This window comes from Symsagittifera roscoffensis, chromosome 10, assembly GCF_963678635.1.
Source record: "Symsagittifera roscoffensis chromosome 10, txSymRosc1.1, whole genome shotgun sequence".
In the NCBI taxonomy this organism is placed as follows: domain Eukaryota; kingdom Metazoa; phylum Xenacoelomorpha; order Acoela; family Convolutidae; genus Symsagittifera; species Symsagittifera roscoffensis.
The window spans coordinates 9,427,146-9,447,254 of NC_087071.1; the positions used below are offsets into that span (position 1 = coordinate 9,427,146).

General features: G+C 33.3%; 2 protein-coding genes across 2 annotated transcripts in view; both read right to left on the reverse strand.

Moving 5' to 3' along the window:
* Positions 1 to 1,863: 1,863 nt before the first annotated feature.
* Positions 1,864 to 10,502, reverse strand: LOC134855427 (putative carbonic anhydrase 3). The gene is made up of 8 exons (XM_063871954.1): positions 10,188 to 10,502; positions 9,317 to 9,414; positions 8,352 to 8,445; positions 7,806 to 7,966; positions 6,845 to 6,922; positions 6,023 to 6,101; positions 5,109 to 5,284; positions 1,864 to 2,120 (listed from the first exon to the last, which is right to left on the reverse strand). The coding sequence occupies exons 1-8, from the start codon at positions 10,261 to 10,263 to the stop codon at positions 1,923 to 1,925; spliced, it is 960 nt and encodes a 319-aa protein (XP_063728024.1). The 5' UTR covers positions 10,264 to 10,502; the 3' UTR covers positions 1,864 to 1,922.
* Positions 10,503 to 18,235: 7,733 nt separating this feature from the next.
* Positions 18,236 to 20,109, reverse strand: part of LOC134855330 (carbonic anhydrase 2-like) — a 9,790-nt gene continuing 7,916 nt past the window's right edge. The window contains exons 7-8 of the mRNA XM_063871828.1: positions 19,515 to 19,690; positions 18,236 to 18,780 (exon numbers count right to left, since the gene is read on the reverse strand). Of these exons, the coding sequence (XP_063727898.1) occupies positions 18,604 to 18,780; positions 19,515 to 19,690 (353 nt within the window). The 3' untranslated portion in view covers positions 18,236 to 18,603. The remainder of the gene's footprint in view (positions 18,781 to 19,514; positions 19,691 to 20,109) is intronic.

Consider the following 20,109-nt stretch of genomic DNA (forward strand, 5'->3'; position numbering starts at 1 on the left):
TCTGGTTTTAAGACCGAAATTCGCTTTTTCCAGATTTTGCAAACCAAGTTATTGTCTATTCGACCGGTGCGACTGAAAGAAAAGTATACCGTGACGAATGCGACTGAAGGAAAGTAGCCATCAACCGGCGCAAACAAAAAAATAATCCCAAGAAAAACAAGCGCGAAAAAAGCTCTTTCTTTTTCCCACACCTTTCAGTTTCAATTTTGAAAATCTACGTTAATGTTGTCATAATGCAATGAAATTTGGCATGGCGAGTGAATTAACAATTTTGAAATTTTTAAAATTATTTTATCGTCGTAACATTGCGCGTTTAGCAAAAATCATTAATAAGATAACTAAAAAAATTGAAATTTTGAAAGGCGGGATAAAATGGAAAAGAGCAAGCAAAAATGTCCAACTCCAATGACAAGTCTCAAAATGAAAACGATTTTCTAAGTAATGCACATACTAATCGGATATCATGTTGAAATGACATTGAAAATCTGTCAAATCAAGCCTCTTTATGTGTGTGGATACGGCTCCGCGCAATTCTTCTTGTGTCAGCGGCTCAAATCTCATCCTGAAAACTTACGATCACAAAACCCGGGTGTCAAAAATTTCCAATAGAGAAGCATTCAGCCGACCCAAGGTATTTCCTTTACAAAGTTCAACGAGGTTGTAGTGTTTCTACTTCGGACAAAATAATTTCAAAGTCAAAGTTCTGAAAGAAAGCGAAACATTTCAGGCAAGTTTAAATGTGTGTATTCATCCACCCACACTGACAAATTTGAGTTTGACATCGATTCAAATAGGTTTTTCTACAGATAATATACTGTACGAAAATCGATTTACGGTCGCCCATTTAGACATGAAATTGATTTAGAATGGCCGAAATGATGTTTACGCCAAAAAAAGTTCTTTTTCTAGATAATCGATTTTGATTAGTTTACATAGATTTTTGCAAAGCAGTGAAATCCATCAAAATTTCATTTAAATTGAATTAATGTTAGTATTTTTTTGTTTCGAAACTTGAGCAGTCTATTTTACTCAATCGGAGCTTGAGCAGTTTTTTTACTCTATCGGAGCTATAGAGTCATTTTTCACTCCATTAAGTTTTCCATCGGAGCTGTAGCGAGCAAGAGCCACTCGAGGAGAGTTTTATACTGCAAATTAATGTGATGCAGAGAATTCTTTTTTGTTTTTCGCAAATCTAAATGGCTTTTGCGGTATGAAAATTAAAATTATTCAAATAACTCATTGAAGAGTTGGCTAGCATGTGATGTTACCATGTAAAGTATGAACAACAAATTCGTCCACAAATGTTAGTGTGTTCCTTGCATTCTGAAAATGTTGAAGTAGTTTTTCACAATTGAAAATCAAAGGTGGGCGGAATTAGTGGAAAGGAGCCAAAGGATTTTGGTGGGTTGGAGTTTTCGGCCATTCGATTGGTCCCTTTCTCACGAGAACAGCCCGAGTCGTGAAATACAGTACACATTTTTCGAATATTTTCCTGCGAAAAAAATAATAGTTAATAATGGTCTTAATATCATATTGACCAATGAGACCCGAGTGCAGCAGATTTTCAATTTGATAGATTCAGTACTGAGTAATACATTTATTATATCCAGTTAAAAGCACAATTATTTGCATATTTATATACCAACTATATATCTTCTTTTGAAATATTTACAGCTAGATCTCCATAGTTTAGTAGTCGAGTTGTACTTTTAATTTCAACTTTTTTTCCAAGTTCGAGTCCAACTTTGCGTTTTTTTAATTAAACGGCTCAAGTTTGAAAAAAAAAACTGGTATGAAAAGTGAAGTGAAATCAACTAAATTGCCAATTTTGTTATAATCTAGCTTAAAATTTTTTTTACGTTTCAATTACCCTTATTCAAGTACCGTTTAAGTAAATAAACCCATCATTTTTTTCCGTTTGCTTAAATGAGCCAGGCGAAAAGCATCACAGCAGTCGCCGAGATCGACAATCGGCCAATTGGTGCTCCGACCGAGATCAACCACCGGCCGCCTGCCATTTCAGTTTTGTACACTGTTCGTCCGTTGAGTGGCTGAATTATCCTGTAGGTGCTCCTAGCCAGCCTATCGTGCGAGTTCTTGACTGCCAGGAACTTATCATACTGAAACAAAAACCCAATGAATTCAGAACTTCAATTTGAAAGAGAAAATCACTCTCATTTGATAAAATGGTCAATAAGGCAGAACACATTCTATCCACCGTACAATAATGAACAAAACAAAAAAATTACCTGAAGATGGTGACAATTACGGTACAGAGTTAGACTAATTATTTAGCTGTAGCCTTAATCTTATAACCTTTCCAAAATATCGAAAGTTGGCAACTCCCTGGAGTTACCAAACAATTCCAAAAAAAATCTTGTTCAGTTGTTTTTCGAACAGAGGATAGGAAGTTGTGTCTTTTAGTTTTTCAGTCAGGAAACTGAACCAATTGCAAGCTTTAAAAAAAGTTTGTCTTTGTACTTGCTTGTCATGGTTAAAATGAAATAAAAGTGCTTCGTACATGCTTTGAATTTGAAGTATTCGTAATTTGGAAAGTATATTTGATCAAAAAAAACTAATCTAGTATTTACAAATTTATGAAAGTATATTAGAGTATAGTATCCTACTCTGGGACGTATAGTAAGCAATTTGTGCTTCGTTTTTAAAAGCTGTAAAAAGCGGTTTTAACAGCCTAAACAATTTGTCTCATTTTCTATGCCAACTAACGGCCGTAGTGAACAACTAAGCTGGTTGAGAAGTAGACTTTTCATATGTGTAACCCTGCTTGTAATTGGCAAGGAGCTCTTAAGTTCAGCTACGGTTCTCATTGCTGCTGCCATTTTGCCTAGAACCTTTTGAAGTTTTAGCTCTTTTGTGATTATATTGTCAATGATGACACCTAAATATTTAATTCGATTTGTTTCCTTGATTCTAGAGTCTGGAACGTTTTTATGTTTTGTTTTTTTTTGAGTTGCTTTCATTCAAGATTTTGCAAAGATGACAAACTCTGTTTTGTATTTGTTCAAAATGAGTTTTGGACTTCTGAAGAACTTTAGAAGTCAATTTAGGTCGACATGGAGGTTTATTTTTGCAATATTTATGCTCAATTTTGAGCAAACAGTCAAATTATCATCAGGGTATTCTACAAATTGCAGTTGATATCTTGATGTTTGCCCAGATCATTAACATAAATTTTGAAAAACAGTGCCTTGGGGTACTTCTTGGTTGATTTCGACTACATCCGAGAAGCAATCGATTACATGGAACTTCTGCGTTCTCTCTGTCCAGATGCTTTGGAGTATGCTTAAGGATTTTTGATTCAAAGCCCGAATTTTCTAAGTTTCTCATCAATAACTTATGTGAAATTGAAGCAAATGCTTTTGGAAGATCAAGGAAAGCAGTTTATGTGTATTAGTTTTAATTTGTCTGTGTATTTTAGAAGCGCAATAAATCTAGAGGAGCGCTGATGGAACTCAAAATGATTTTCAGAAATAAGATGATTTTCGCTTAAATAAAGAACCATCTGTTTTTGTAGTAACCGTTCTGAGACTTTTGAGAAAATTGGAGCTAAAGATATTGGTCTGAAATTTCTAGCTGTGGCGTGTTTACCCTTTTCAAACACTGGTATTAGATGAGCGGTTATCAGTTTTGATGGAAACTATCCGTGGCCAAAACAAATTTTTGGAGTTGATGAAAGAGATGGAACTATAACTCCAGAAGCGTCTTAAAGGGCCCATGCAGATAATGTGGACGGCCACGGTGACTTATTACATTTGATCGATTTGTTTTCATCATTAACTTCTCTTTGAGTAATGAAGCGGAAGTCAAAAATTTTTAGTGTATGTTGCCTGTCAGGCATTAAGCCACTGTTAATTAGCATGGTATATTTCACCATAGTAGTTCCCAGATTAGAAAAATTGTAATTGAAAAAATTTGCTATCAGTTTTTTGTCTGTTATCAAAAGGCCAAATGAATTGTTAAGAAAATCAACAGTTAATAACTTGTTAATAACTTTCATATATCACGATAGTTTTGAGGTGAATTACAAAGTGATTGACATGCTTGTTCTCGAAATGTTTTTAATTCATCGTAATATTTTTTGTTTCAATAAAATTTGCTTTTGCTTAAGCTGTTTTTATCAAATCTCAGACTTTTTATAGCTAAACTTTTTCATGGAGTAAAAATTGTAATGATACAGTAGTTTTTGCAATTTTTAAATATATAATCTGACGATTTCCTGAAAAACAGAGTTTTCATAGGCGCACACATGCTTGATACTGATAAAATACTATTTTGATTTGTTTAAGCTGTTCGTTTTAGAGTTGTAGATTTGTATTCCATTTTGTTCTTTTGAGAAGCGCTTCAAACTGATTTTTTTTGTATTTTTTTGTCATGTGTTTGTTTTTTCAATACGTTTGTTTCATTACTTTTTGATGAAAAAACCTATTAGTGCAAAAATGATATGAGGAGATGTTACATCACCTACTTCCACCTCTATGATATCTAAGTCACTGATCATATGATCTATGAGGGTTTCTGATTTTTTAACGGTACCTATTATAGTAGTCGGAGCCCATTTGTTATCTATTTGATTTGGCGCATAATAAAAAATTTTGATCATCCAAAATTTGAGTCATTCAAAGGTTGATTTTAGTTAGTATGGACGATTTTTGTTCAAAAAATGACAGTTTTTAAACATCTCTAAATGACATACACAGATAGGCACATAAGAACCCTTTCTAACCAAAGTATCAAGTCATAGTATCAAAGTCATAGTATCAAAGTAATAGATCAAGTCTTCTTTTTATCTCCTGTTTTTTGAAATTGATGAGAAAGCGTGTGTGCTTCGAGTCAGATGTTCCATGAGAAGAGACTTCGGAGGTTTGGTTAGGCTTGGTACCTTTTGCGCACGATGTAGAGGAAAAAAATTATTGGCATTTCTATATGTTTAAACAGTTACCCTTTTCTAGGTGGTGCGTTAACGCTACTATGTACCATTGGGGAATGATACCCTTTGAAAGGATCCGGGATTTTTATCATCTGAAATTTCAATTCGAGATCATTATATATCAATAAATTTTCAAAAACTAAGTTGAACTTGCTCATACCTGGTCGCGGCTGAGATAGATGGGTTGTTCGAAGACATACCAGTTGACAACTTCATAGCAGGGGGGATTGGTGAGTGACCCGTCATAGTGGAACACTCTCTGGATCACATCTGGCTGGTATATCGGAATCAGGTCCGAAATGGACAGGCTGTCATTGAAATACTCGGTAGCACCCTCTGAAAATAAATCTGGAGCAATCGCCGGTGTTTCTGGCAAAATTATGAAAACGCTAGTTTTTCAGGAACAATTATGCCGAAGGCGGTTTAAAAAATTAAAAATGCATGCTAAGTTTGTTGAAACCTTGCAGAAGGTTTTTTAGAATTGTTTTTTTTTTATGCTTTGTTTGCAGCTCTCTCTTGTATCGTTTATGAAAAGTTATGTGGCAACATTTAATAGTTTCGAAATGAATCTGATCTTACAACTTTGATTTGGCCGTGTAATTTTTTTTTCAAATTGCATTTGAAGCAGTCAAAAGAGTAATCCAAAATAAAAAGAGCAATGCAATTTTTTGTATTAATTAAATTCAAGGTTAAAACTTCAAAACGAATCCTTTCAAAAACGGTTCAAATTAAGTCTGATTCATTAAATCTCATTCACAACAAAAAAGCATAAAAATGCAAAAAATATTTTTTTGGTCAAATTTTTTTATAAGTGCTCAAAACGTCGTTTTTAGCCTGTTCTTTTTTCAAAATTTTGCTTGCGGCGCAGAAATTTTGTGCAAAATAGAGTCTTTTTGTGCAAAATAAGGTCTTTTTGTGCGAAATAGTATTTTCGGAGATCTCAGAAAATCAAATTGTTGTCGACTTAAAAAAAGATCGACAAAATTTCCAAAATTTTTTTCTCGAAAAACCGCCCCCCCCCCCAGAAAAACTTCTGCGCTTGCCACTGTATCTATTGAACTTGATCAAACTCACCCGTGCTTGAAAGATCAGCAATGGCATCGATGATATGCTTCCACTGACCTCCATGCACAAAATTGCTGCCATCATACGTCTGCAAAAAAATCTTTTTAGTAACAGAATTTTAACTGCGGTAATTACGATATAGCAGCGGCTCAATATGTAAGTTGGAACACGAATCAAACAACCCAACAAGGAAATAAAACTAATTCGAAGTGCCAAAATATCAATTATGCAAAAATGATGAAAAGTTCTGGAATAGAGCAGCTTTGCTGTATAACATTTTCTCAAAAAAAATTGACTTTAGCGACGCAACAAATTTGAAACAAAATCTAACACGACTATATTGGAATTACGTGGAAACGCAGTAGAACGAACTAGTCCCGTGTACTTGGCGCATCCTCTGCCTCTGCCGACAATGCAATCCAGCTGGAAAACTCATTTAAACTGATCAGTGAGGGGTCACACCCGTGGGTCTACCCAGAAGCCTATCCTACTACTACTACTACTAGAATAATAAAAACTAAACCGGGAGGTTGTTCGAGAGTTTTAATCAAAATCGATTGATTTTAATGTTTTCATTGATTCATTTAGTTTCATTTTCGCAATGCTGAGACTCCGTTAGCTAAAACAAAATTCTGAAAAAAATAAATTAATAGCAGATACTAGATATTATAAAACAACTGTCTCTTTGAACGCTAGTTTGAATCTTTCATTCGAAATTCACCGAACTCTTACTCAAATCAAAACGATTATACCCCCAAACAATGATTGTTTTAATCCGCGCTTCTTTTTTGAGAGAGGGGTAAACTATCATAAGAGTCAATTGCGACTTACGTCGATGAAGAACCCGAGAACAGCCAATGAATCTGGTTCAGTTAACTCCGTAGATTTGCTTTTGAACACGAAGTGAACCTGAAACATAAAAAAATTGATTTTTATCTTAAAACAAGAAAAAAGTGAGACTGAAAAAATAGCAAGATATGCTTAAATGTGAACCAAAATAAATCCAAAAAGTTAGATGAAGGTCAACTTATAAGGAGATGGCATTCTCTTATAAGAAATGTACTTATGAACAATTGCTGTAAGCAGGGGCAGACCTAGAATTTTCTCGAAGTGGGGGCGGGGGGGGTTGCGGATTTTCAAAAAACTTTTGAAAAATTTCATTAACTTTTGAACAATAAATAACCTTTCAAACAATAATTTCTCTAAGCATACGCCCGATTTTTCGACGAGATTATAAATTTCAAACATCAACCAAAGGAGCTGATAAATTTTTATTTACCTCACAATTGAAACCCGGTTCAAGGTTATTGAACTATATACGACATTTATGAGTTGACCGTTGTTTTCTGTCTGCTCTGCTGATAAAACAATGCCCGACCTCGACTTTGACGGTCAACCCTTTTCAACTTTTTCCGAATTTTTTTTTCTGAGTTTTGTCGACCTTGCTTTTACGTTTATTATAGATGCTGTCCATAGTCAATGACTAATGTGAACTGTTTCAAAAACATTTATTTTTTAGTTTTCGAATCAGGTAGAGCTTAGTAAGTATTATTACACTAGTTTTTCATTTACCTATTTTCCATTAACTTTTTTGTAATTTTTTTCTCATATTTTAATCTTTTTTATGAGTACTCGATGTCATACTCAGTTTGGTAGAATCAAAATGAAAATATTTTTCTGCTACCATTTATTTCGTTATTCTGTCGCCTTACCTGTACACTAGTTGTATGCTGTATTCGGTAAAAAAAAATCAAAATCAGTCTCTCTTGAAAAAATTTACAAAATTTTTCACCTCGGCGGGGTACCTCATCCCATTGATCGTGTGTTCCGCTCCTGGTGCATTGGCTGTTCCCCAGTGGAAGTGGAACTGCCAGAAGGCATAGTCATCCTTAGGCAGATCTGCCCCAGATATTGTCATAGAAGAGGTTTCATAGGCCGCATCCGTCATTTGCACTAATAAAAAAATATCGTATTATCAACAGGGAGTGCATAGAAAATGTCAGAAAAACGATTTCAAGTTTTTGCTTTCTTTTTTTAATCCTAATGAGTCTTTAAATTCATCAGCAGGGTCTATTATATGATCGCTTCTTCTTTCTCCCTCAAATAGGCAAAGCAAAATACTTGATTCTGGGGCAAAGTTTTTATGCCAAAATAAAATAGGTGTCAAGTTGTTTGACAAAAAAACAAGTTTAATTTGAATTTTTCTTGTTCAAATAGCCTTTTGACAGCTGAGTTGTAGTCGCAAACTGCAACTTGATGACTTTAACGGTCAAAACATCTAGTACTTCAACTTGATGCGGTGTTCATTTGCTCCTTAATTATTCCCATAACATCTCACTTGTATGCCCTTTATTGGTGTAGTAAGCATGCGCTATGTTGTTTCCCAGATCTTCTGCAAAGACGAAACCTTCATCTATATCCCTATCATGCACCTAAAATAAGGTTGAAAAAAAGTTTACCAAAAAGTTTGGGTTTTTTCAGATTTTGCAAAAAAACAATCACAAGCATCTTAAAACGATTATTATCACATCCTCTGAATACCCGTCTGTAAACAATTGATTCGTATCTTTACTTTCATCAGTTTTTAAAAAAATTAACACACAGTTACTTTTTTTTTCTTTATATGATTTGCTGGAAAAAAAACATCTTAAATAGTTAGCTTCTAACATTGTCTGACATTTTGGGTTGAAATGAATACCATATGACCTTTCCCAAATCTGATAACCATTCCTATCTATCAAACTTTTTGTTGCATCACATAAATCAATTAAAACACGATTGCTACAAAAATAACTGATTTAGCACATTAAATTACGACCGCAAGGACAAAAACAATGTAAAACAACTCATCAAAAAAGAAAACAAATCGAAGAAAAGCTTCGACTAAAAAGCACTAAAAAGATCCTGTTTTGGCCAAAATTTCTGCACTGCAAGCAAAATTTTGAAAAAGAACAGGCCAAAAATGTGTTTAAACTTTTTTGTTGAAAAAAAAAAAATTACCAAAAAATCGCGTTTTTTGCGCGCGCTCTCCCCTAAAAATTAATATATATTTTGGAACCAAAGGCGCCTTTACAAAATTAGATGTCTCAAAATAGTACAAAATTGCGACCCTTTGGGTTGGCAGGCGGTCGAATTCTTGATGGGAAGTCCGCCCCCTTCTAAATATACCTCTGTCTCTTATAATACAAGAGATTTGTCATGATTTATGATTAAAAAAAGTGCTGGAGCTAGAAGAATCTTACTTGGAACCCATGAGGGCAGAAATCAAACTAAACTAAGACAAAAGAAATAGAAAATAGGTACGGCGTTCGACGTGACGATGTTGATGGGTGATTGACGCATTCCATCACAGGTCCAGTTATACTTAATGGCATTATCGGAACCGATCCAGGCTGCTTGGTCTGAAAGAAAACGAATATTTTTAGATCGCATTGTACTTAATGAAATTGTTCTGGATTAGAATGTTGTAGCTCATAAAATTCTAGATCAGAATATTCTAGATCAGAGTGTTCTTGATCAGAATATTGAAAAATAAGAATGATTTCTTTTTTTTTCTCCGAAGGTGTGAGTCATTTTTTGGAATGAGGCGCAATATTATCATTTTTTCAAACGTGATTCTGTTATAAAATTTTAAATTTTTTCCAAGTTTTTTTGCTGGGATGAGTTTCAATCAAATGGCATTATGATTCAGGGTTCAAGATAATTTATTTGAATACTAATCTAACTGAAATTCTCAATCCATAGCTAGTGGTTCAAATCACAAAAAAATTTGATGGCCAAACAGTTTTTTCCAAATCAGAGCACTGCTTTTTAGAAAATGTTTAAATTTTTTCTCTAAAGCTTTTTGTGCGCATTTGATTGGAAAAAAAACGATACCTGACTTGTTCAACTCACCCAAAAACTTTTTTTTCGATATAATTCGAGTAAAAATTACATCAATCTAAAAAGAAAAATTTACAAATTTATTTTTCAAGAAATTTAGCTGACTTATGAAATCTATGTGATCTATTTAAACTTGAACGTAAATTTTTTTTGAGGGCTGGTCTTGTTGAAACAAATTTTTAAAAGTTTTTCAAGCTTAGCCCGGATGGTTTTTTGTTTTCAAATTTTTTTTTTCATTTTATTCCTTTTTTTGTCTTATAAAAGTTCCAAATTAGTAAAGAAGAAAACTTACCGGTATATGACCATTTGTGTGCGACCACAAACTTGGTGAAACACAAAACAGCAAAAGCCACTTGAAAACTTCTCATTTTTGCGATCAATTTTTTGACAGCTGAAAACTATATTTGTAATTTATCAAAATGATTCTAGATTTTTTGTTGAACATTAAAGTTCGGTTCATGTAACCACATGAATTTTCAATCCATTAAAACCCAATAAAAATTAGTCTGACGATAGTGGCGTGATTGCTTCAGGTATGAAAAGTTCAATAGCTTCGTGTACTTTCGAGACTTTTTTGCAACAGTAATTTGCAAAAACAATTAAAATGAACTTACTTGGCTTTATTTTTGCTCAGCTGTTGATCAATTCCAAGCTTGCTAATAAATTGATTGTTGGGGCATGTTAAAGAAGAAAGTTTATATGCGACTAGAAAGTTAATTTTAGTTTGATATTAGTGATGAGATTTTTATTACAATCTGGCTAGCTCATGCACAAATATATAACTAACCATAGCTTTTGATCAGCTGTTGCTAATTTTTCATCTGTAATTTTTGCCAAATAACTCAAGGTGTATAATAAACGCAAAGAATTTAAAACGAGAACAAAAATATCAGACTTTTAGACGCTTTCAAAGCAAGGCTAATACACAGAGTAACAGACGTCAGCCAATGCGAAAAGTAAAAAGCTACTCCGATGAGGGTGTGAGCGCTCTGTGGCAAATCACTGATCAGAATTAAGATTTTGCTAGGGCTGAAAATTCAAAATTGTTTCAAAATATTTTTTGGTCGACCAAATCAATTTTCCTAGATTTTCGCAAGCACAAAAAATGCAATTGTTTTTTTTTGCGCCGAATTAAGGTTTTAAGACCCTTTTTGACATGTTTTGACAAAGTATTTTGGCGTGCACTACTCCTGGAATTTAGATAACGATGATTTCAAAGCCGAGATTGAAAACGTTTTATTTTCAGTTTGGCAGTAAGATGTCATTGACAATTACAAGAGCGGCCCTCTGTTAAGTGAAGGAGTCAAGAATTGCACGGCCAAAACTTTATGGCCGAAACCAAAATTCGATGCAAATTATAAACCAATTTTTTTTGCTCAAAGCCGGTTTCTAGGCCTTAGAACTCTCTCTCGTCAAATAGCACAACATTTAGAAAAAAAAGGTAGCATTGAACAGCTTTGTGATTGGAAATACGCTGATTTGAACTCGATTTAAGCAATAAAAGAGTTCATAAGCAGGGTCAATAAATTGGGAAAAATATAGCATCTACTTAGCAATCTCCCGAATCTTATAATAACTACTGAAGAATTGCCGACCCTAATAATAAAAGCTCTAAAATAGCACTAGAGCGTTCTGTTTATAACTAGATGTTTGCTGCTTTCTGATTTGTCGAAAACTCGACTAACTTAAACAACTCAACAATTACTCCAATGCCTTTTTAAAACAGGAGTGATTGGTAACTCAAAACTTTTTTGGCTGCAGTGGAAATCAATTCAAAAGTTTATTTTTGTGGTAAGTAGAAATGTGGATCAACTAAGAATTGCAAAAAAAAGTTCAAAGTGGTAGCAAATATTGCAATTTTGACAACCTCGCAATCTTGACACCTTGAATATTTTTTTTATTACGACACAAATGCTTCGCGATGTATTGCGAGTTTATGAATTTGAACTGTTTCCGTTCTATTGAGGGTTTCCGGGCTGACTTTGATAGACCAAAAAAGCTTGCCAATCATACAATTCCATAAACTAAGTCTATGAAAAAAACTAGTCATACAAATTTCATACTTTTTGCTAAAATGGTGTCATCAATTTTCCAAAGAATTGTTTTCTTGTTTTGGCATAAGAGTCGGATTATCGTATTAAAAAAAAATTTTATGGCTAGCATTTTTTAATGACAACAAAAAAGTTTCCAAGTAATGTTGAAGTTTTTTTTTGCCGCCGCAAATTGAATTTCGTACTTGAACAAATAAATTCCAAAAAAAAAATTGCATGCAAAAACTAATTGTTTTTGTGCATAACGTAGTCCTGGATACTCAAAAATGGGACTTCTTTCCGTTTCTCTGGAGGATTTTTTTTCAAAAAAGTTAAAAACTTTTATTTCTTTTGTATGGCATGTTTATGTATGCCTTGGTCAAGGTCTGGTAATTCAAAAATTCAAATTTTGAAAATAATCATCATTGAAAAATTTAATGAACTAAATTTATTTTTCAAAAAATCATTTTTTGTTATATGGGAAAATGCTAGTCATACATTTTTCTTATATGAAAAATCACTAATCAAAAACCTTTCATGCAAATTTATGTACTTCTGAAATTGCATGAAAAGTGTATGATTAGCTTTTTTCCAATTATGAAAGTTGTATGACTAACATTTGTTGGTCGACCCGGTATTTTTATACAACCAGTCATTCGATACCTTGGAGAGTAATACATTTTAATGTAACTACCAAATTTTTTCGATGAATTCAATAATTGATCTACTCGTTCAAATCATTGAATTTTAAATAGACCGAATCATATCAAAAAGTTGAATTGGTTCAGACACTGGATTAGTTGCCTCAAGTTTCCACTGAAAACCATACAGAGGTTTTACTTCTTATAAAAACTTCCTAATAAATTGCTTATAAAAACGGAAACACAAATAAGTTGAGGCGATAATCGCACTACAGTAATGCGTCTCAAAATTTGCAATTTTTGCTTTTCAAGTGATGAAAATAACGAAGTTTTTTTCAAGTTTTTGTCATTTTCTCGGTAAATATTCAAGATTCATGGCTGAAAAGATGTTGAATTTTGATGCTGAATGAAATTTGAGCGATTTAGCCGTGTTCAATTAGAAAATTAACCAATATCTACAGTGAGATCTAAAGTTTATCTACCAAATTGGAACAAAAAAGGTAACTTCGGCCATCATTTGTAGATCAAACATTTCTCGGTAAAAACGAAAAAATATATACATTAGAACAAAACAAAACCTTTGCTGTTTCCCTATTACGATTACTGGTTAGGGTTGTTGCAAATAGAAAGGAAAAACGTGAGAGCGAATTATATTTTTTCGATTGAAAAGATTACTGATTAGTCAAACTCAATTTATTGCTAATGCTCAGTCATCGTGAAATTCAACTGTTGAAAAAAAATGTTTTAATGATTGAGAAAAAAAATGTTTTATTGTAAAAACCATTGATTGAGAAAAGCAAAGATAAAACGAAAAACTCACTTTTTACTCAGACCGTTTTTTGAGTAGTTCAGAGATATATTTCAATTCACTAATTTCAAAAAAATTGATTCAGTGAAAGCGTTCCTAAAGATTGAAAAAAAAACCGTGTACATGCCGCAATCTAATAAAACGTTCGTAAAAGATAAGCCGTACTAAAAAAAAATTGTTTCTATCCTTAATTATTTTATATGTTATCTAAATTTTTATTCAAAATTCTTTATGAAATGTGGCTTAAAACTTTTTAAAATAGTTGTGGGCTTCTCATTTAACGAAAAAGAAAAGTTTGCGTCTAAAAAAACTAAATTAGCTGAACTTTTTCAAATGCTTTAAAATTGGTTGCTTTTAAGCTACTTTTGAAGAGATTGCACCAAAAGTTATATATTTCATAAACCTTTAGAAGTTTCTTATATTCTTTTGTGAAAGCTTTGTTGGGAGTTGGGAGCAAAATATTTCAAAGCTTCAAACATTAACGAGCATCATTTGCTAAAATACCAAGTAGCAAGGGCGGATCTAGAGGGGGCGGATTTTCAAAAAAACTTTGAATCAATCAGGTCGACCAAATTGATTTTGGAGCTCTCCAAAAGCAGTATAAAGACGCTGTTTTGGCCAAATTTTCTGCGCTGCAGGCAAAATATTGAAAAACAGATCAAAAAAGCCGTTTTTTGGACAATTTTTGGAAAAGTTTGACAAAAAGTGGCAATTTTTCGGCGCGCGCTCCCCCCTAAAAATTAATATATATATAGGCGCCTTAGAAAAATTTTAGAGTCGGTCGGCCAAAAATAGAGTTTTTAAAAGTACCAAAAGGGGGACCCTTTGGGTTGGCAGGGAGTCGAATCCCTGAGTGGGGGGTGGTGGAGGCGTCGGCCCCCCTCCCTTCCCCCCAAAATCCGCCCCTGCCGAGTAAAAAGAAGTTCAAGCGGACAAAAAATTTGGATTGCATTGAATTTTACTATTGGAAAACGAGACAGTGAAAAAATAAACCTCCGCGGCGGCATTCAGCTTTCGGATCAAGTCATTACAGATAGGAATGCGCATTAGTTGCTATTTACGGGGTAGTCAAGTTGGATTCCAATCCATTACAGATAGCCGCTTGGCTGATAACTATTTTTGTAATCACCGAGGTTTCATGGAAAAAATTGATCATAATAGTCAACGGAGTCTGTCCCCACCCAGATGATCAAAGCAAATGGATTGGCCAAATTTGATACGTTTGAATCAGTAGCGGATTTAAGGGAAAAGCTAAGCCCCCCCCCCCCCCCCCAGCGATTCGACCCCCTGCCGACCCAAAGGGTCCTCCCTTTCTTTTGTTTTGATATATCCATTTTTGATGACGGATCCTAAAATTTTTCTAAAGGACCCTAAAAATTTTCTAAATTTTCCAAATTACATTACGAGGCCAAACTGTGCAATCTAAATTTATATACTAATTTTGAGGGGGGAGCTTGCGCCAAGAAACGCAATTTTTTTGGTCAAAATTGTCCAAAAAGTGGCCCCAAAAAAGGCTTTTTGACTGTTTTTCAAAAATATGGCTGCCGCACAAAGTGCAACACAATAAGTGGAACCAAAAACAAAACATAAAGTGGAACACAAAGACGAAAATTAAAGTGGAACAAAAATCAAAGCAAAAAATGTAGAACAAAGTCAACACAAAAAGTGGAACAAAAATTCAAAATAAAAAGTGGAACAAAAAGGCAAATAAAAAATGAAAGACAATATCAAAACAAAAGCTAGAGACAGAATCAAAAAAAAGTGAAACACAAATCAAAACAACAAATCGAACACAAAATCAAAACAGAGAGTGGAACACAAAATTAAAGCAAAAAGTGAAACTTAAAACCAAAACATAAAGTGGAACACAAAATTGAAGCAAAAAATGTAAAACAAAAGACAACACAAATATTGCAACACAAAATCAAAACAAAAAGGAACACAAAGTCAAAACATAAATTGGAAGACAAAGTCAAATAAAAAACGGAACGCAAATATTCAAAACAAAAGAGAAACACAAAGTCTAAACATAAAGTGGAACACAAAGTCAATGCAAAAAGTGTAAAACAAAATCAATACAAAAAGTTGAACACAAAACAAAACATAGAGTGGAGCAGAGTAATAAAGGAAAATTTGAAACACAAAAAGTTGAATAAAACAGAAAACCGGAAACTCAAAACAAAAAGTTTAAAACAACTCAAAAATTGGAACACAAGTCAAAGCAAAAAGTGGAACACAAATCAAAGCAAAAAATGAAACACAAAGTCGAGTTTAAAAAATGAAGCACAATTTTGAATCAAAACAAAAGCGAAAGATGAAGTCAATTTGAAAAACGGAACACAGAGTCAAAATACATAGTGCAACACAAGAAGTGGAACAAAAAACAAAACATAAAGTGGAACACAAATTCAATAGAAAAAGTGGAACTCAAAGTCAAAAAATAAAGTGGAACAAAAATCACAGCCAAAAATGTAGAATAAAGTGAACACAAAAAGTGGAACAAAAATTCAAAAGATAAAGTGGAACACATAGGCAAATAAAAAAATGAAATACAAAATCAAAACAAAAGCTAGAGACAGAATAAAAAAAAAGTGAAACACAAAATCAATCAAAACAAAAAGTGGAACACAAAATTAAAGCAAAAAGTGAAACATAAAACCAAAACATAAAGTGGAACACAAAGTTGAAGCAAAAAATGTAAAACAAAGACAACACAAATAGTGCAACACAAAATCAAAACAAAAAAGGAACACAAAATCAAAACATAAAGTGGAATACAAAGTCAAAGCAGAACGTGTAAAACGAAGTCAACATTAAAAGTGGAATAGAAAATCAAAACATGAAGTGGAACACAAAATTGAAGCAAAAAAAGGAAAACAAAGACAACACAAATAGTGCAACACAAAATCAAAACAAAAAAAGGAACACAAAATCAAAACAAAAGTGGAATACAAAGTCAAAGCAGAACGTGTAAAACAAAGTCAACATTAAAAGTGGAATAGAAAATCAAAACATGAAGTGGAAAACAAAGTCAAGGCGAAACATGAAACACAAAGTCGAATAAAAAAAGTTAAACACAAGTTCAAAACAAAAAGAGGAACACAAAATCAAAACATAAAGAGGAACACAAAGTCAAAGCAAAAAATGTAAAACAAAACCAATACAAAAAATGGAACACAAAATCAGGACATAAATTGGAGCAGAAACTTAAGGAAAAACTGAAACACAAAACGTGAATAAAACAGAAAAACGCAAACTCAAATTAAAAGCGAAAGGCAAAGTCAAAACAAAAAGTTGATCACCAAGTCAAAACACAAAGAGGAACACAAAGTCAAAACAAAAATTGTGAAACAATTCAAAAATTGGAACACAAGTCAAAGTAAAAAGTACAAGTCAAAGCAAAAAATGAAACACAATGTCGAGTAAAAAATGAAACACAATTTTAAATCAAAACAAAAGCGAAAGATAAAGTCAATTTAAAAAATCAAACACAAAGTCAAAACACAAAGTGCAACACAAAATCAAAAGAAAAAGTGAAATACAAACTGCAAGAAGAAGTTAAACGCAAAATCAAAACAAAAATTCAGCGCAAATTCAAAACAAAAAGGAAATCAAAGTAAAAAAGGAAACACAAGATCGAAATCAAAATTGCTGAACATAGTCAACACAAAAAGTGGAACACAAAATCAAAAAAAGAGGAACATAAAATCAAAGCAAAAAGTGAAAAAAACTCAAATAAAAAACGGAACACAAATATTCAAAACAGAAGAGAAACACAAAGCCAAAACGGAACGTGGAACACAAAATTAAAACAAAGTGGAACACTTAGTCAAACGCAAAGTCAACAATAAAATTGAGAAGAAAGTCAAAACATAGAATGAAACAAAAAGACAAAACAAAAAGTGGAACACAAAATCAAAACGAAAAGTGGAAATTAAAGTAGAAAAAGAGGAACATGAAATCACAGCCAAAATGGTAGAGCAACGTCAACACGAAAAATGGAACAAAAAATCAAAACCAAAATGAATGAACGAGTCCAAGGTTTTCAGCGTCCTAAATGAAATTGTTCCGGATTGCTGCCAGCCTTTCTCCTTCTTTTTCGCCCAAATAGACTTGCTGTTGCTTCTCAATATGTTCCAATCCATTCAATTTGATTAGCTAGAAGCACAGGTCAAAAATTATTTCATTTTGCAGGATTTTTAAGAAATAGCAAATATCCCAATTTAATTTCGTTTTTTTTTTAAAAGTTCAAGGTAGTTGGGGCTAGCTTCTTTTTAGAGTTTCTGATTAGAAGAATAAAATCATGTTGTTTTCCATATATGGAGGTAGTACCAAATATATTAACCTATGTAGGAAACTTTCAAACATGGAAAATGTATAGTCGTTACTTTTCCTTTAGAAAACAACAATTCCGGCCAAAACTTATTGTTTTAAATGGCTGCTGCTTTGCGTCAATTTTTTCCCAGCTTTTATTCAGTTTATAAAAAAAATCGCTCTTTTTTTCTGTTTCCAGTGAGTTTTTCGAAAAAATACATAGTTACTCAAGATTTTTGTGTTTGTAGCCACAAATTTTTCAGGTCTTGGAGAGTTGCAAGTGCCATATAATTTTAGTAGCTCAAAATTATGGTCCCAATTTTGCCCAAACTTTGCTCGAAGGGAACACATGGTTCGACCACATTGACATGGAATGCAGTAATAATTTGTCAGTTATTACCCGAGTCGAGATTTTTCACCTTCTTTGAAGCAATATTTGAGCGGTTTGAGCGGTTTTTTTAGACAATTACGCTCAAAATATTGCTTCAAGTTAAAGTAAGTTAACAGTTATTAATAAGTATGGTTATGGATATAGTATTGGTTACAGATATACTTCTTATTTTCAGCTTCGATAATATATACAAAGTTTCTGCTTATTTACACAAATTCGATACAAAAATTTACAAAATTTTATATCACAAAGTATAATTTTTTCGCACCTAGTTTTGTACATATCATTTAAATTTTCGTCCAAGTTTCAGTACTTTTGCAAATTTGAACGGTCTAAACTTGCAAACTTAGATAAAATGAAAAAATGATTAAAGCAGTAAGAATGCTCGCACCTTATTGGTTGAAATCAAATATCTAACCAATATATTTAGAGTCTTGCGTGAAACTGTTCATGTCACGCAGTTACGTAATGTTAAAACTTTTTAGGCCGTTAAAATAGACAAGCTCCCCACTTTTGCCGGTTGCTCAAAAAAGCATGGCAAAAACTACCACAGCAATCGCTGAGATCGACAATCGGCCAATTGGAACTCCGCCTGTCATATCTGTTTTGTACACTGTTCGACCGTTGAGTGGCTGGATGTCCCTGTAAGTGTTCACAGCTTGTTGGTTGGCCGCATTCGTAGTTAGCAGAAACTGATCATACTGAAAAAAGAGCTCAGTCAATAAAAAATTTCATTACGCTTGATAAAACATTCAATAGAAAAGTTTAACATTTATTCAGTAGCTCACAAAAGGCTTAGAACTTCAGTCATTTCTGCTACGTAGGAAACCTGTGTAACTTTTTCACCATAAATATTAGATAGAACACAATTTATTAGCAATATATGCTGCAATTGTTAGACAGGTGCGCGAATTTTCCAAAAGTTGTTTTCAAGTTGAGCCAGAGTTTTCTAAATTGACCAAAATTGATATTCAAACCTCTCAAAAGCACTAAAAAATCGTATTAAAAAAATTTTGAATTTTTTCCAACGAAATTCTGAACAAAGAAATTTTTTAGGCGAAATTTTGAAGAAAAAAAAACAGCCCGAAAACGACATTTTTAAGCATTTGTGGAAAGTTTTGACGAAAAAAAACTGCGTTTTTGGCACGACGCCACTCTGAAATTCAGTCTATTTTGTGGCCAAAGGCGCTTTTTGATTTTTTAGTGTTGTTTGGCCGTGAGAAATACCAAAGGGAAACCTAGAAATGGTGGAAGGAAGGGAAATCATCCGTTTTTTGTATTTATAAATGATTCATCCTAGGTTCAGTCTGTTTTAGGGGATCGATTATCTTCACTATGTACAAAAGGGGGATTGTTTAATGATCTCTTATTGTCTTTTGTAAATTATCTTTTTATCATCTATTATTCCTCTACAACTAAGTTGAGTTTTTCGTACCTGGTCGGTGCTGAGATAGATGGGTTGTTCGAAGACATACCAGTTGACCACTTCCAGACAGGGGGGAGTGGTGAGTGATCCATCATAGTGGAACACTCTCTGGATCACATCTGGCTGGTACATCGGAATCAGGTCCGAAATGGACAGAGTATTAGCGAAAGCCTGGGTTGTACCCTCTATAAACAAAAGCGAATCAGCTTAAAACTGAGAACGGATTTGAGAAAAACAGGCAAACTTTTTGCCGAACTTATAAAAAAAAGTATAGAAATCACTGCGCATTACGAGGGCAAGCTGCTCTCTGGATACGCACAGTGTTTTTTGCGACCAGTCTCTTTGTTAAAACTTTGTTAAAACTTTGTTGCGTCAAAAGAAAACTTAAAATCCAAGAAAAATTAAAAAGAATGATTTTATGCTAGATCCACGCACAATTCACACAATCTATTTATTTTAAAATTCTATTCAGCTTTCACGATAAGTCATATTTATATTCAACCCATCTCAGTGTATGTTTTTCCCCTTAGTGAGATGGTTTTACGTCTACGTTTTTTCGGTTTGTCTATCTAAAATCTATAATAGAAATATAGTAGACTCCTCT

Bases quoted from the DNA above. Each gene is read 5' to 3' on its own strand.
- LOC134855427 (XM_063871954.1), bottom strand. From the start codon at position 10,263: ATGAGAAGTTTTCAAGTGGCTTTTGCTGTTTTGTGTTTCACCAAGTTT. The intron at 9,415-10,187 runs GTAAGTTTTCTT...GTTTTCTTTCAG, and splicing joins ACACAAATGGTCATATACCG to ACCAAGCAGCCTGGATCGGT. The intron at 6,102-6,844 runs GTAAGTCGCAAT...ATTTTTTTGCAG, and splicing joins TTCTCGGGTTCTTCATCGAC to ACGTATGATGGCAGCAATTT.